General features: G+C 44.7%; 1 protein-coding gene across 1 annotated transcript in view; it reads left to right on the top strand.

Annotated features, from left to right (window-relative positions):
• The window catches only part of DGKG (diacylglycerol kinase gamma), a 117,958-nt gene that overhangs the window by 93,720 nt on the left and 9,979 nt on the right, over positions 1 to 14,259 (top strand). Inside the window, exons 23-24 of the mRNA XM_084842004.1 lie at positions 4,624 to 4,825; positions 13,376 to 13,496. Of these exons, the coding sequence (XP_084698130.1) occupies positions 4,624 to 4,825; positions 13,376 to 13,496 (323 nt within the window). The remainder of the gene's footprint in view (positions 1 to 4,623; positions 4,826 to 13,375; positions 13,497 to 14,259) is intronic.

Raw genomic sequence — 14,259 nt, 5'->3', positions numbered from 1 at the left:
TGGATACTGCCCACAGTTTCCAGCTACGTCTTTTTTTCCCTATTTTTTTTACTCTAGAGTAATCTCAGGGGTCTTGATCTGGATTGGGACCTAGTGAGGGGTGTAGGGGGCTTTAGCCCTTTCCCCCTGAGGGCATCCCAGTCTGTATCGGGGATCCTACACCTGCAATATATATGGTGAAATACTGATCCATTTGCTTTAATCGATCACTATTTGGCAAAATAAATTGCAGGTGCAGACAGCCTGATCCGGATTGGGACCACAGCAAGGTCCCCTACCCACAAGCTAGGGGTCCTGCACTTACTTTAGAGTGAAAAGAAAGAAAGAAAGAAAGAAAGAAAATACATTGCTACGTCTTTAACACGTGGCTTGGGACTGAAGTTGCAACTAGGGAACAACATGATTTATTGCCCCTCCAAATCAAAAGCACCTGCCTATAAAAACCAGATGTTAGGGTTCTAGACTAGCTCCTCCCTGATATGCTGGTTTTGTATGTGTAAGGATTTATTTAATGAAGCATTTAATCATGTGGTACCCTGCCTACAATCTGAAGTGGTTCAGTCCAGGAACCATTTTACCACCTTGCCTGCTGTTTGTGTAAACTAGGCCTCAAGAATGGGCAAAGAAGATGCACATGAAAAAGAGAAGGCATTGCAGGTTCTTCAGTATCTAAGGGCCTGATTTGGATATCCTGCCCAGAGGATAGTGTGACTAGACATTACAGCTGGGCATGTGGTGATTAGTGTTTTCTATTAAATATGATAGCTTGCTCTGTATTTATATATTCATTGGATTTCAGACCTGCCTTTTGATCAAGAGAAATAAGGATGAAATTTGATCACTTACCAAAGATACTGAGTTGACTCCAAGATTTATCAGTAGAAATCTGAATTTTCTGACATTCCCAGTGGCCTCCTAATAATCTTAACAGTAAATATCACCAGATTTCTGATATTTTCTCTAAAATACATAATTTACTGCTTGAAACAGAATTTATTCATGGATAGATGTGGCTGCCTTTTGATTGAAAGCATACTTCTAAAATCTTTTAAGAATTGCTGGTCAGTTTCAACATTCCCTGAATTCAGTTCCTGACACTTACTGAAGCACACAGAATTACACCTAAGGAAAGCATGAGCATCAATTCTTTAGAAACTATGTTGGGCCAATGCACTGGCATTGCCAGTAAGCAGTTAAAGAGAATTTAAGGTAGGCATTTAGAGAAAAAATACTTTTAGAGTAAGGAGGCAATAAAATAGTTCCTAAAGAGGTATTCCAAACACTATAAAGGTAGATATTCAGGAATAGCTTAGATGTAAGGAAACCATAGAAATTGCCAGTTCCAGATGGGATGAGGTATGTAGGATTTTTTTTTTCTAGTCCTTAGAATTGGTACCTTTGATTCTACTTTTGGATTGCTTCTCTGACCTGCTCTGTGAGCCAGCCAGCCTAGCAAAAATACAAAGCTGTCTTTCAATAGAGTGGTTGCCTTTGAAGATTCTGTTTTCTACAATGCAATAAGGATTCATGCCTAAGACGGTGAAGTCAGATGTGGAATTTACAAACAGCACATCTTGCCAGAAATATCTGGGGCAATTTGCAGTGGTCAATGTTTGACTGGTGCTTGAGTTCAGAAGGGTTTAGTCTCAGAACTTGTTTTCAGTTCCAGGGCTCAGTCTTAGAACATATGAAGTAATAAAGAAGGGAATGTCTTTGAGCATGTGCAAAGTGACTTTCTCCACACAGTCACAATCAGTCTCTATACCTCTAGGATTAGCAAGAAGGGTTTCAGGTTAATTGATATGACTTTATCGCAGGCTTGAGTGAGTCCTAATACTACTTGCTTTTGGAACTCAACACCAGCAGTGAGACTTTGCAATATATACAAGAATCCCATTTACCTAGCTGTAGTCTCCGAACCATTTGGCATATTCTACACTGTACAGCACTGCATCTAAGAGAAGTAAATACAGGACACCTCCCCCACCCCCACCCCCCAGATGGAATGCTTGTTGTAATAGATGGCCCTAATTTTCCAGTCCTGCATCTTTTTGCAAGTATATGTTCAGGAAATGGCATTCTCAGGGCTGCAAAGTGTTAATCTGGCAGCATTTCAAGCTGAAAGTAACAGTTTGCCTTCCCTCTGGCTCCAGGCATCTGTCATGAGCACAGAGAAATGGCAGTTTTGTTTTGGAAATTGGCATCAGTTACGGTATAGACTCCTGGAAATAAAGTTGTTTTTTTCCCCAGCTGCAAATGTCTACTTCCAGTCTCCCTGCCAACAGCCCGTCAGCTGCCCCTTCTCAAAGAGGCCATTGTACCACACTGGCACAGAGACAAAAGCAGGTTTAAAGAGGGAAACACACACGCTGCCCATTGGATGTTCATCCCTGTGCTGCGCAAATATATATGGCATCTATATCACATTCTGCGGCCTGCCAGACCTTTACTTCCTCAGCCAGCCCAGTGGAGGCTCAACTGTAATGCACTCATGAAGAACAACAAAAGTGATAAGCTTGTTGGCAGCCATTGCTCCTTCTGGACTGAAGCAGCACCCGTGTCCCTTTTGCTATTCATCTGCCTGGTATTCAAGCCAAAATATATATTTTTTCAAATGTAGCTTTCTGCTGATGTGTTGCTATGCTACTTTAAGAACATAAAAACAGCCATACCAGATCAGACCAAAGGCCTGTCGAGTGCAGCATTCTGTTCCCCAGGGCCAGCCAGATGCCTCTTGGGAAGGCCACGAGCAGGACATGAGTGCAAAAGCATCCTCCTGCGCAAGTTCCCCAGCAACTGGTATCGAGAGGCCTACGTCCTCTGATACTGGAGATAACATATAGCCATCATGATTACTAGCTATTGAAAGACTTATCTTCCATGAATTTGTCCAATCACCTTTTAAAACTGTCCAATTTGGCAGCAATCACTGCATCTTGTAGTGAATTCCAGAGTTTAACGTTGTGTTGTGTGCAGCAGGACTTCCTTTTATCTGAATCTACCACCATTTAGCTTCATTGGATGGCCCCAGATTCTAGTACTATGAGAGAGGGAGAAAGTCTTTTTGTATACCTCTGGCATGCCTCCCCTTACTTGCCCTTTTTCTAAGCTGAAGAGCCCTAAATGTTGTAATATTTCCTCATAGGGGACTTGCTCCAGCCCCTTGATCATTTTGCTTCCCGTTTTCTCCTCCTTTTCCAACTCTGTAATATCCTTTTTGAAGTGTGGTGACCAGAACTGTTCATAGTATTCCAAGTGTGATCATGCCATGGATTTGTATAAAAGAAGTATGATATTGGCAATTTAGAATGACCAGAATTTCTCAAATATAATTGCAGCAAATGTCTTATGTCAATTGTAAAAAAAAAAAATCCCCGTGTCTAAAGATGAAGCAAAGACAAATTGCTCAGCTGAGATGGCAGAGCACTCTATCCCAGAAGCATCCTTTAAGGACCCAGGAGTGGGCACCTGGAGAAAGTATAAGGCCACATTAATGAAATAAATATGTTGGCTGTGTGCCACTTTAACTGCCATGACTTCTCGCAAAGAATCCTGGGAACTGTAGTCCAATAGGTCTGGAGGGCATCAGGTTGGGGATGGTTGCTTAAGGGCACGATCCTATCGAATGCACCCTTGCCACTTGGAAGCCCCTGAATTCGGAGGCTTCCAAGTTTCCTATGCTCTGCCAGGCTGAACCCGGAGGGGCGGGAGGAACAGCAGAGGCAGTCTTCACATCCCCATCCTCTGAACTCCTGTATTTTCGCTAGATGGACTTTTCAGCCCATCTAGCAAGGGTGCTTTGGAGGCAGAGGGAAGGAGCCTGAAGGAGGCTCAGGATAACTGGTATCCTGGCTTCCCAAGTCTCCTCCTCTCCCTCCCCACTGGAATGCCCCCTTTCTTCTCTGAGATTGCTTTTCTGACCCCAGAGAGGCAGCCACCATGGTTCTTTCCACACTAGCTGTGAATGGAAGGGGTCTGGGGCTGGTTCTCCAACTCCCCCTTCTGAGGTCAGAACACTGTCTCCAACCTCAGAGGGGTTTTATGAGCCATCCTAAGGTTCTTGGGACACTCTCCCAGGGACCATAGGATTACAGTCTTAGACTCTCAACTTAATGATCTTAAGTGGGGGTTGGGAGGCTCTTTAGATGGTAATGTGTATCAATCCACTTACTTCGAAGTGTGGTAAGCCAGCACTGCTGCATTTGGGGACCCTTCTGCTCATTCTGCTCAGCAGGGCCCTGGACATCTACCCCAAAGTCTCACCCTGATGGCCAGGGGAAGCTTGTGGCTCTGATGTCAGTGGGACAAAGCACCTTGGATAGCTCCTTTAGAGTTCTGACTGGTTCTGACCGAAACCCAGGGCGGATTCACTGCCCCACTGACAACGGAGCCACCAGCCTCCACTGCTGATGGCACATGGTACATTGTTGCTGTGATGTATTATGTATTTTGATTACGGTGGTGTTTTATTGCTTCTATGGCAGTATGAAGCCACCGTGGATTTTTAGGAAGGTGGGATAAAAAAGTTTTTAAAAATAAAGATGCTGTGAAAGGTAGATAACTTCAGATGTTTAATGCCCCATTGTCTCTTTCTTTATCTCCATCTCTCTCCATACCTGCCAGTGTGATGGAACCATTCTGGATCTAAGTAGCACTTCACTGGAGGGTATTGCAGTCCTCAACATTCCCAGCATGTATGGAGGCTCCAATCTCTGGGGGGAGACCAAGAAACAACGCAGCTATAACCGGATGAGCAAGAAAGTACCTGAAAAGTTACAATCCTCTGTTGTTACTGATGCCAAAGAGCTCAAGTTCTGTGTCCAAGGTGAGGGAGCTTTCCGTTGGGATTGCAGTAGAAGTAGCAGATGGGAAGTTCCAGGCAGTTTAGAAGCTGGCCTTGTGCAGCTGCTGTTGGCAGAAATTGGTTGGGTTCACACAACATGCTAACCCACACTCGGTGGTTGAGTGTGGGTTGTTGTTGAACTGTGGGTTAGCGTGTTGTCCAAACCCTGGACATTTTCCATAGGGTAGCTTTTTAACCATGCAGTATGATTTTTTTTTTCTCAAACAAACCACCTTAAGAACCCATGGTTTATTGTTGGGTTGTTCAGGGTAATTAACAAGCCACCCTGTGGAAAATGTCCTGGGTTCAGACAACATGCTAACCCACAGTTCAACAACAACCCACGCTCAACCACTGAATGCAGGTTAGCGTGTTGTGTGAACCCAGCCAATGAGTGGCCCCACAAGTAATCCATACCTGCCAATTCTGAAAAGCCCCAAAGCTAGATTTATTGTGGCATGCAGTTCAGTGTACATAACAGCGTACTTCATCTGTGAAAGTGATGGGCATAGATGTGCATGGGTTGAGGCACGTTGCGAACTAACGTCATCCACTGAGAACTAACAAGTCACAGGAATTTTAAGTCAGTTTGATTACCAGACTACCATGAGTATAGTAAACATAAAAATGGGAGACAATTTCACTATTGTAATGCAAAACCTACACAAGGGGCACCATCTCTCCTCACCCTACCCCAATTCTCCCCAGTTAAAAAGAATGGAAGCTGTGCGAAGAACTCTACCGAGTGTGCACAGGAGAATTTCATGGGGGATTGCAGTTGTGACACTTATCCAGGCCTCCCAAAACAATATCTATAAACTCCAGTCCTGCTGCCTCACCCTGTCCTTTTCCCTTGAAATTGCTCTGCTGGAATAATGTGACCCACTGACCAAAGATGAGGATTTCAAGTTCTCTCTCACTGAATGTACCCATTTTAATCTCTAATCTCTGTTGCTTGCTTATTTCTATACCACTATCCACGTACATGACACTTTACAAATTATGAAAGGTCAGGTCCCTGCCTTGAGGGGCTTACAATCTAGAAATGATCACAAGGGAGGCAAAAGGGAAAGGGGAGGGAAATAGAGACAGGCCTAAAATTCATTTGTGTCATTCACTTATGTCAAAATGTCCCCATTTAACCAGTCATTCTAAAATGCCAAAGGGCATTTCTGGAAGATTGTGGCATCTATAACATTAGTGTACATCAGATAATGAGCCCTTGATGCTATGGCAGATGTTGCTAAAGCCAGTAGTGGTATTGCTGGAGTAGATGAAGAAAACAAACAGGCATCAAAGTTAGTTGCAGGACTGGGTCCCTATGTTAGGTGGGCAGCAGCGACGGCAACTTGGAGTTGGCAACTTTTCTACTAGTGCTAGAGATGGACAAATCAGTCGGTATGCCATTTGTATCAGTTTTGCATGTGTTCAAGCCATAAATCCATTCCATCTAATTTCTTCATCCATCTGTGAATTTTTTAAACAAAATCTGTAAGAAAATCTGCATTTATTTTTGTATGCAACATTCCCCTAATATACACATTTTTGTATACAATCTTTGAGCTGAGAACTGTATTACAAAATCTGGAGAAGTGTGAAGTCCAAAGGATAACTGTGTTCCAATCCGCATATCAGTCTAGGAAGTGCAAATTAGGTCGTTTCACTTAAAAATTGGTTCCAAACGACATTTTCCCTTATCCTTATTGACAGCTGAGTGACATCCATTATCTAAATTATGGTGTGGATAAGCAGCAATGGGGAAATTTTTTACCTGCTGCCCAAGAGACTTGGCATGAAAAAGGTTGGCAACTCCAGTGCTACAGAGAAGTAGTCTGTCTGTCTGTCTGTCTGTCTTCCTTCCTTCCTTCCTTCCTTCCTTCTTTCCATTCTTTTTCCCCTTCCTTCCTTCCTTCCTTCCTTCCTTCCTTCCTTCTTTCCTTCTTCCTTCCTGCCTTTAAATATTTACTAGTGTACGAACCCAGCTTCGCATGGGTTGGAACAGCCCTTAGTTTGATCCAGTGACACCTTCAAGCAAACTTACCAGCTCTCAGACTTGGACACATTGTGCCCACCCTGTCTGAGTGAAGCCTTGCCTACTAGCACCCCTAGGCATGCCCCTTGCCATGATATACCCCTATAGCCCCTTAACGGAGGGGTCTCTCCACTCCATTCCCCTGAGGGGGATGGCTGCCCCACAGCAGGGGGAAGCAGGCAGATATATAACTCTGTCCCTCAGCCTACTAATCTCCCCTGGGTTCAAACTGCTAAACTATGCACTGGTTAGAAAAGCCTCCCCATAGTGACTGAAAATGTTATTGCAGGCTTCAATCTCATGGGGACATTAAAATGAATTAAAATGAATTAATGCATTTTAAAAACAAAATAACCCTGAGGTGCACAGCACTAGGGTCCTTTTAGTATGTATGCCACGTTTCAGGTGTCTAGGCTTTACAGTCTTGGAGCTATGGTACAGTCACACACACACACCCTCTTTGATTATTGTAATCTTAGGGCTCAATGGATGTTGTTGTGGAAGGATAGCCACAGCCATTCCCAAAGACTCAGGAGCAGGCTTCTCATAGCTCACCATGACACGTGTATTGTGTCACTGTTCACTAGGGCCCAAACAGCACACGACACAGCAGCAGACCGAATGCAAGTCTTCCCCAATCATGCCTAAAGTGAGAAGTGTGATTTTAAAACAGCCAAAGAGGTGCACAGGTGGGAGTGCTGAGCTCTCCACTCACCACCATTCTAACCTTCACCACCTGAAGTCCTTTTTCACTCAGTCAGGATTTGATTATAAAGTTAGCCTGACTTGTGGGTGGGGGGAACACCTGGGAGAGGAGCTGTGGTAGTACAAACTGGGAGAGGGGTTCAGTCTCTGCCCTGTTAGTGCTTTAAACTGTACCCCATTCTCCACTTCAGGCATGATTTTTGGAGCAGACTGTTATTATATGACACAGAACTATTACTATTACATGTAGTTTGGGCCTAGGTTTTCAGTCAGAGGTGATGCCTATCCCTCTAATGCTTCATAGAATTGTGGTGGGGTGGGGCAAGTTATTTCACCTCTTGCCCTGAGCCTCCACTGGTTCTTTTGACTGGCAGCCTTTCCCCCACATGCAGTGGGACAAAATAAGTCTTGAATGCTGGAATTGTTGTCCCAGGAGAGGGAAATTATAATTTCAGAATCTTGCTAGCATAAATTGATTGAGTCATCAGCCCAAACGGATTTTGACGGTTTATACTCTGATGGAGTTCGAATGTAAGGGAGTGAATCCATGTGACTCTTTTCAATAACCATTCAAAAATGAAGAACGGCATTGTTCAGAAGGCACAGTCTTTAACCCCAGTGCAGGTTTTAGGGTCAGTGTGGTTACAAAAACAATACCCAGTGCAAAGATGTGAATATGGTTATGATATGGTAGTCATGAACACAGGGAGACAAGAGCAGAGATTCAAGCTGGGGTTTCTCAGAATCCAGGAAGTGAAGATCAAGTATTCCGGATAGGTTTCAAAGCTGATTTGCAAGTGGAGCATAGAGCTGGTGCCGGCTCCAGGTTTCTGAGGGCCCTTGGGCAAAACACCCTCAATGGGCCCCTTCCCTCAGTGAGTCTGCCTTCTCACTGCCATTGTCACTACTGCTTCTCCTCTTTGTCATTATTGGCATCGCTTGCTTGACGGCACAAAGACAGTGAACAAGAAGGTAGTGGCTTGTCCATCACACTGCTTGTCCATCACACCACCACCATTGTCCAGATCAGAGTGAGAGGCAGGTGAACAAGCAGGTTACAGTGGTGAAGAGCAGGAGCGACTCCAAGAGGCTGTTGTCAGTGGGCCCTTGCTGGGGTGCGGGCCCTCGACAGGTGACCAAGCATGCCTACCCTTGACCCCAACCCTGCATAGAGCCATAACCACAGCAGGAACTATAGCTACATACATAGAAGCAGAGAGGAGCAGTTACATATATTTTGCTCTTGTGGTGAGCCATCCTGACACCCTTCCTCAGGTCCTGATTGCATTCCCAACTTGGTCAGCAAGGCAGAAGCTGAAAGTGCTGGCATGAGGCCAGGCAAATTATTTGGATGTGGCAGGGCACACCCTGACAATTAGCCAACCCTAGTGACAGCCTGCCACGCAACACTGAAAGAGCCATAATGAACAGATCTAAATAATCTTTGAAAGCAGCCCACACTGCTGGTTTCCAGTCATGATCATAAAGATGACCCAGGAGAAAGGGCACCTGCCTTTCCCTTGAACAACAAACCCAGAGAAATGCAAGAAGAACACAGAGTTTGTGACCATCGGCCATGAGCTGCTGCTGCTGCTGCTTCGCATCCTGTTCCCAAAATATGGGCACAGTAGTATGTCTACATTGCTGCTGAAGGAACAGCCACGTGTGGCTTGGCTTGTTTCAATGCATCACTTCAGTGTACTTGTCATGCATGCAGCTTTTCTACAGTGTGCTTGTTCTCTGTGGCACATAGTGCTCTGGATTGTCCAGGTGGATAGATGGGTGGATGGGTTCTGCCTTTGAGATAAGTTTGGACGAGGTCCCTTCCACCTCTTATCATTCCATATTGTTCTTAGTAATCTCTCCATATCCTGAGTGTGAACACATTGATTTCAGGTTAAGGGGGTTGGTTATACATGCCACCTTCAAGACGAGGCTGGACAGCCATCTGTCAGGGATGCTCTGACTTGGATTCCTGCATTGAGAAGGGGGTTGGACTCGATGGCCTTGTAGGCCCCTTCCAACCCTACTATTCTATGATTCTATGATTCTATAAATCAGTATTTTGCAGGGCAGGGGTGGGGGTGGGGGAGGTGGTTATTTCCAAATTTGTCTTTAACCTGAGTTTCATTAGAGGTTGCGTATATAATCCCCCTCTATCCATGTCGGTCCCCTATGAGTCTGAGGTTTTACAGAAAATGGATCTTGTTGTAAGTTAATTAAATATTAAAGGACTTAGGCTAATAATGAGGCTGACATGGCAGGGCAGGGGAGAGCATCTCAGAGCTGCTGGAAATGAATGGTAGGCTCTGTTATGAAGAAGACACTGATTCACAGATCACAGTGCTGGTTTCTCTGAAATGCTCTTTTGGTGAGAGTGGTTGGCTGAAAATAAGAGAGAGACCTATCAATATCCATGTGGGAGAAAGCAGAAAGCATCGGAAAGGAGCGTGGCATAGCAAGCATTACTTAGCCATGGCAGAATGACTAATGAAGAGGATGCTTTAATACAGCTACAGGCTACAACACAAGCTGGAGAGAAGAAGTTGCAGAGGTGGTGAAGCAGCACTCTCTCCAGAATCTTCCATTGTGACTAATGCAGGAGCATTTCTGAGTGGAGAAGACTGAAGCAGAATCTGAGGCAGCAAGTTCAGCCAGCATTTACAGCATGATCCTCAAAGTGAGCCTTTGGGCATAATTTTCATTTGGAACAGTGGATGGCACATGTTCAAATCACGCTTTTCCAAATGCTTCCCAGAGTTACAGAGGGAGCTTTTTGAGGACTGTAACTTTAAAGCCATAGAGCAGAGGTTGGCAATGACAGGCCTAAAGGCCATATCCAGCTGACCTAGGCTTCTCTCCTACAAAAGGTGTCTCCCAACTCCCACCCTGCTTTCTGTGGGAATGACAGGCTTACAGGTGGGTTGCCCCCCAGCAGCAATGTGAGTTTCCGTGCTGCCTTTATATTGCCTGCACAGGTAATAAATACTGGATAACTAGCCTGAAAACAAGCCATCAGGCGCACTGGGTCAAGGTTTGCAAGGGATATTTCTCAGTACTGTCAATGATTGCTTCTTGAAGCAGCTACTTCTGCAGGACACACAAGCGGGTTATTTATAAACTAGTCTTGAGTCCCACACAGGAGTTAGCTTAACAGTGCAACTTTACACGATCCATTATTGGCCTAATCTTCAGAGCCCTTCGCCAACACACACCTTGTTGATACCCAAATAAGCATGTTCCAGCAGAGCATTTAGAGGTCTGAGCTGCTAGTAGCTCTGATCCACAGCTTAACTATGTTCCTTGTCTCCTGGAAAAAGAAAAAAATGTTCTGCACCAGAGAAAAACACTCTGACACCAATATGTAGAGACTCTGCCATGTTTTAGAGATGGAACATATTAGTCCAACGGACTCCCCAGAGCAAGGAAGGAAATTAAGGCTATGGGAGAGTTTGAGGCCACCAACACTGATTTCTCGGGGCTTTTCAGGCCAGGCTTAGCTTTGGGGAATCAAAAGTGCTGTTTCAGGGCAATGAAGAAAGGAAATGACTGCATGGAACTGACTCCAATTTTAGGCCTGCAGGTGCGCCCTTGGCATGGACAAATGGCTGGGTGTGAAATAGGCAAATGCCTCCAGTTTGCTCAGCTTTCACATTTATTTCTCCTTGCCTGCTATTCATTGTTAATCTGGGACACGCTTTTCTCCCCATACAACAGGCAACAAAAAAAGGGACCTCACAAGCACACAGCTGAGTTCAAGGCAATGGGGTTTGCCAAGCAAACAGCCCAAAGGGGCAAGGCAAGGCTCCGCGAATGATCATTAGCTGCCTCATCAGTCTTGAGATCTGGAAAAGATGTTATATCCTTGAATCAAAAGGCACTTCCTTAAGTGAAGGTGATTGTGTCCAATGCAACAAATGAGCGACCACTGTGCATTTGGTATTGGTAGTACTCTTGAGCAGCACAGTGTACCAAGGTTTGATCCTCCACAAGACCCTCTGAAAATGAATGGGAGCTGCACCTCAGAGTGCTACCCAATGCACAGTGGTTGCTCCCATTGGTTTGTAGATGGGGTCTGGATATTCCCCCACCCCAAGGAAACACTTCCATTTCAGGGGTATCACGTTGTTCAAGTCCTCAACTCATTTCCCCAGAGAATGTGATTCTTTTCCCGGCTAGCCAGGTCATGGTGATTTGGAGTGGTATTTGGAATGTCGTTGTGCAAGTGTCACAGGCACCTATGGACAATGCCTGTGACGTCCTGGATGACAAGTAGCACAGCTTCCCCCACAATGCCTGTTCCATGTTGTGTCCTTAATATTGGTGCACAGCCTTCTATGAGAGGAACCACATGGGAGCTGAAACCAACTAATTCCAAGACAAAATGTGGAGAATCCCCTTTTCAGTTTAGCACCCTCCCCTGGCTCTGAATTAATATTCCTTCCTTAAATTAAGAATTCAGCTGTAAGGTAAGCCTATGAAGTTGCCTTCTACTGATTCAGATTATTGTATAATATTTCGTATATCCGTATCCCACCTTTCCCCTATGGAATTCAAGGTAGTGTATGCGCAGTTGCAAGGCAGTCTCCCATTCAGGCATTGACCAGACTCAGACCTGCTTAGCTTCAGCACAGTTACTGTATCATGTGCCTTCAGTCCATGCCTTGGGAATGGTACTTCCTATTCTGATTGGCAACACCTCTCCAAAAGGCAGAGGTCTTTGCAGTCTGGCCACTTGAGATTCTGTTTAAATTAGGCTTACCATATTTCCTTGAGACAAAAATGGGATATTGGGATGACAAAAACGGGACGGGGTTATGTAATATTCTGTATTCATGAAAAAGTAAGACGATAACAAAAGTTTTATTACATGAACATATTGAGCTAACAATTATTCTTCAGTGACAGAACTCATACAAAATTTTAGGTAGATGTAGAGGGGACTGTATTTCACTGCTACTGTACCATGAATATTTATCCAATGAAGTAATCTTATGCAGCAAATTTTGGTCTTTCAACACCTTATCAACAGCCTGTCAAACCAAAATATGAATCTGAAAAGTCCGAATCGAACTGAATGTAGGGCAGAAAGAATCTCTATGGGCGGAATGATGGTAAAAATAACAGTAAGACTCACCCTCCTGGCTCCCACATGCTGAATGGGGCTTAGCGACCACCTCTTGAATTCCCCACCACTGCAGACAAGCAAGGGGGCGGCGTCTGATCATCACTAGCTCAAGAAGCCTGGCCCTGACTGGATGAAGTACATGGAACTTCCTCTTTCGTCACACTAGTAGTTTTACTTCACACATTGATTAGCATAGAGCATATGTATTTATGAACACATAAACGTGTTCAGGGTTTTTTTTACAAAAAATTAAAAGCGGGACAAAATTGACATTTATATTAAAACGACGGGACGGTTGGGAAATATGAAAAAAACGGTACTGTCCCGTTTAAAATGGTACGTATGGTCAGCCTAGTTTAAATGGACATGTGAAGAATTGAACCTGGGACCTTTTGCATGCAAAAGGTGAAACAGATAACATTTTCAACTCCCATGTACATCCTCTCACTCAGTCCTCCCACTGTGTATTATGGATACAAGGCAGAACCTCCCTTTCTTTGATGATTTTATTACATTAAGATTATTCTGCTTAATGTAATAAAATATCTAAGCAGTTTACATACAAAAATACTAAAAAAAAACACGATATTCATAATACAATATAACAAACAGTTGCAACTTATAAAATAAACATGTTCTATTAATGTGTTCACCTTTCTCTCATTAGACCTCAGTGATCAACTCCTGGAAGTTGTGGGCCTTGAAGGGGCAATGGAGATGGGGCAGATCTATACTGGACTGAAAAGTGCTGGCAAGAGGCTGGCCCAGTGTTCCTCCGTCACCATCAGGTACCCACCCTGGGCCTTTGGTCCCACCCACCATGTTTTTGCCTGAGCCTGCTGAGAATTCTGGATACTAGTGTTCAAAGAATGAGATCACAGCAGAGGCAGGAAAGCATCCTGGGCATCTTTGACATCTCTTTATGGTTGTGAACACTAGTATTCTTCTCAAGCACAAATCTATTTATATTCTGCATAACATCATAGAGCTGAGGAAGCTACAGGGCCCATAATTCTGCTGGCAGAAGGATGTGCTAGGTTTCTGTGGAAGGAGGTCCAGGAGGTGCCCTCTACTTCACTGAGTGCTGGGGAAAGAGTGAATGAGATGGGTGATGAGCTGAGGGGCAAATCTTTGGGGAAGAGCAACCTGGCTTTGGAGGTGAAGGGCAGCTGTGTCTCCTGGGCAGACAACCTGGGGAAAGGAGAGCAAGATGCCAACTGCCGCTGCAGCTCCAGATGCTTCTTCTGATAGGAAGTGGGGCTATGTTCTGCTTATAAGTAAGGTCCTACTCATGTGAGTGCCTGTTCTTATGTATACAGGGAGCACAAAAAGGGTATGGATTGGACTGCCATGTCTAAGAGGCAGAAAAGCAGTGAGGGTGGGGTGGAAGGATAGAGCCAGCTCCAGGTTTTTACAGCCACTTGGGCAAGAGAGCCTCAACTGCCGTCCCCCCACCCCCCGTTCCTCAGTGGGTCTGCCTTCTCCCTGCCATTATCACCAACAGCCATTGCTCTGCCTCCTCTTCCTCATCATTGCTACCACTTGCTTGCT

The sequence above is a fragment of the Heloderma suspectum genome, chromosome 3 (genome assembly GCF_057233095.1).
Source record: "Heloderma suspectum isolate Gila_16-S chromosome 3, 16-S_ref, whole genome shotgun sequence".
Classification (NCBI taxonomy): Eukaryota; Metazoa; Chordata; class Lepidosauria; order Squamata; family Helodermatidae; genus Heloderma; species Heloderma suspectum.
Note: the sequence above shows the minus strand (reverse complement) of the source record. Positions and strands in the feature narration are given on the sequence as shown.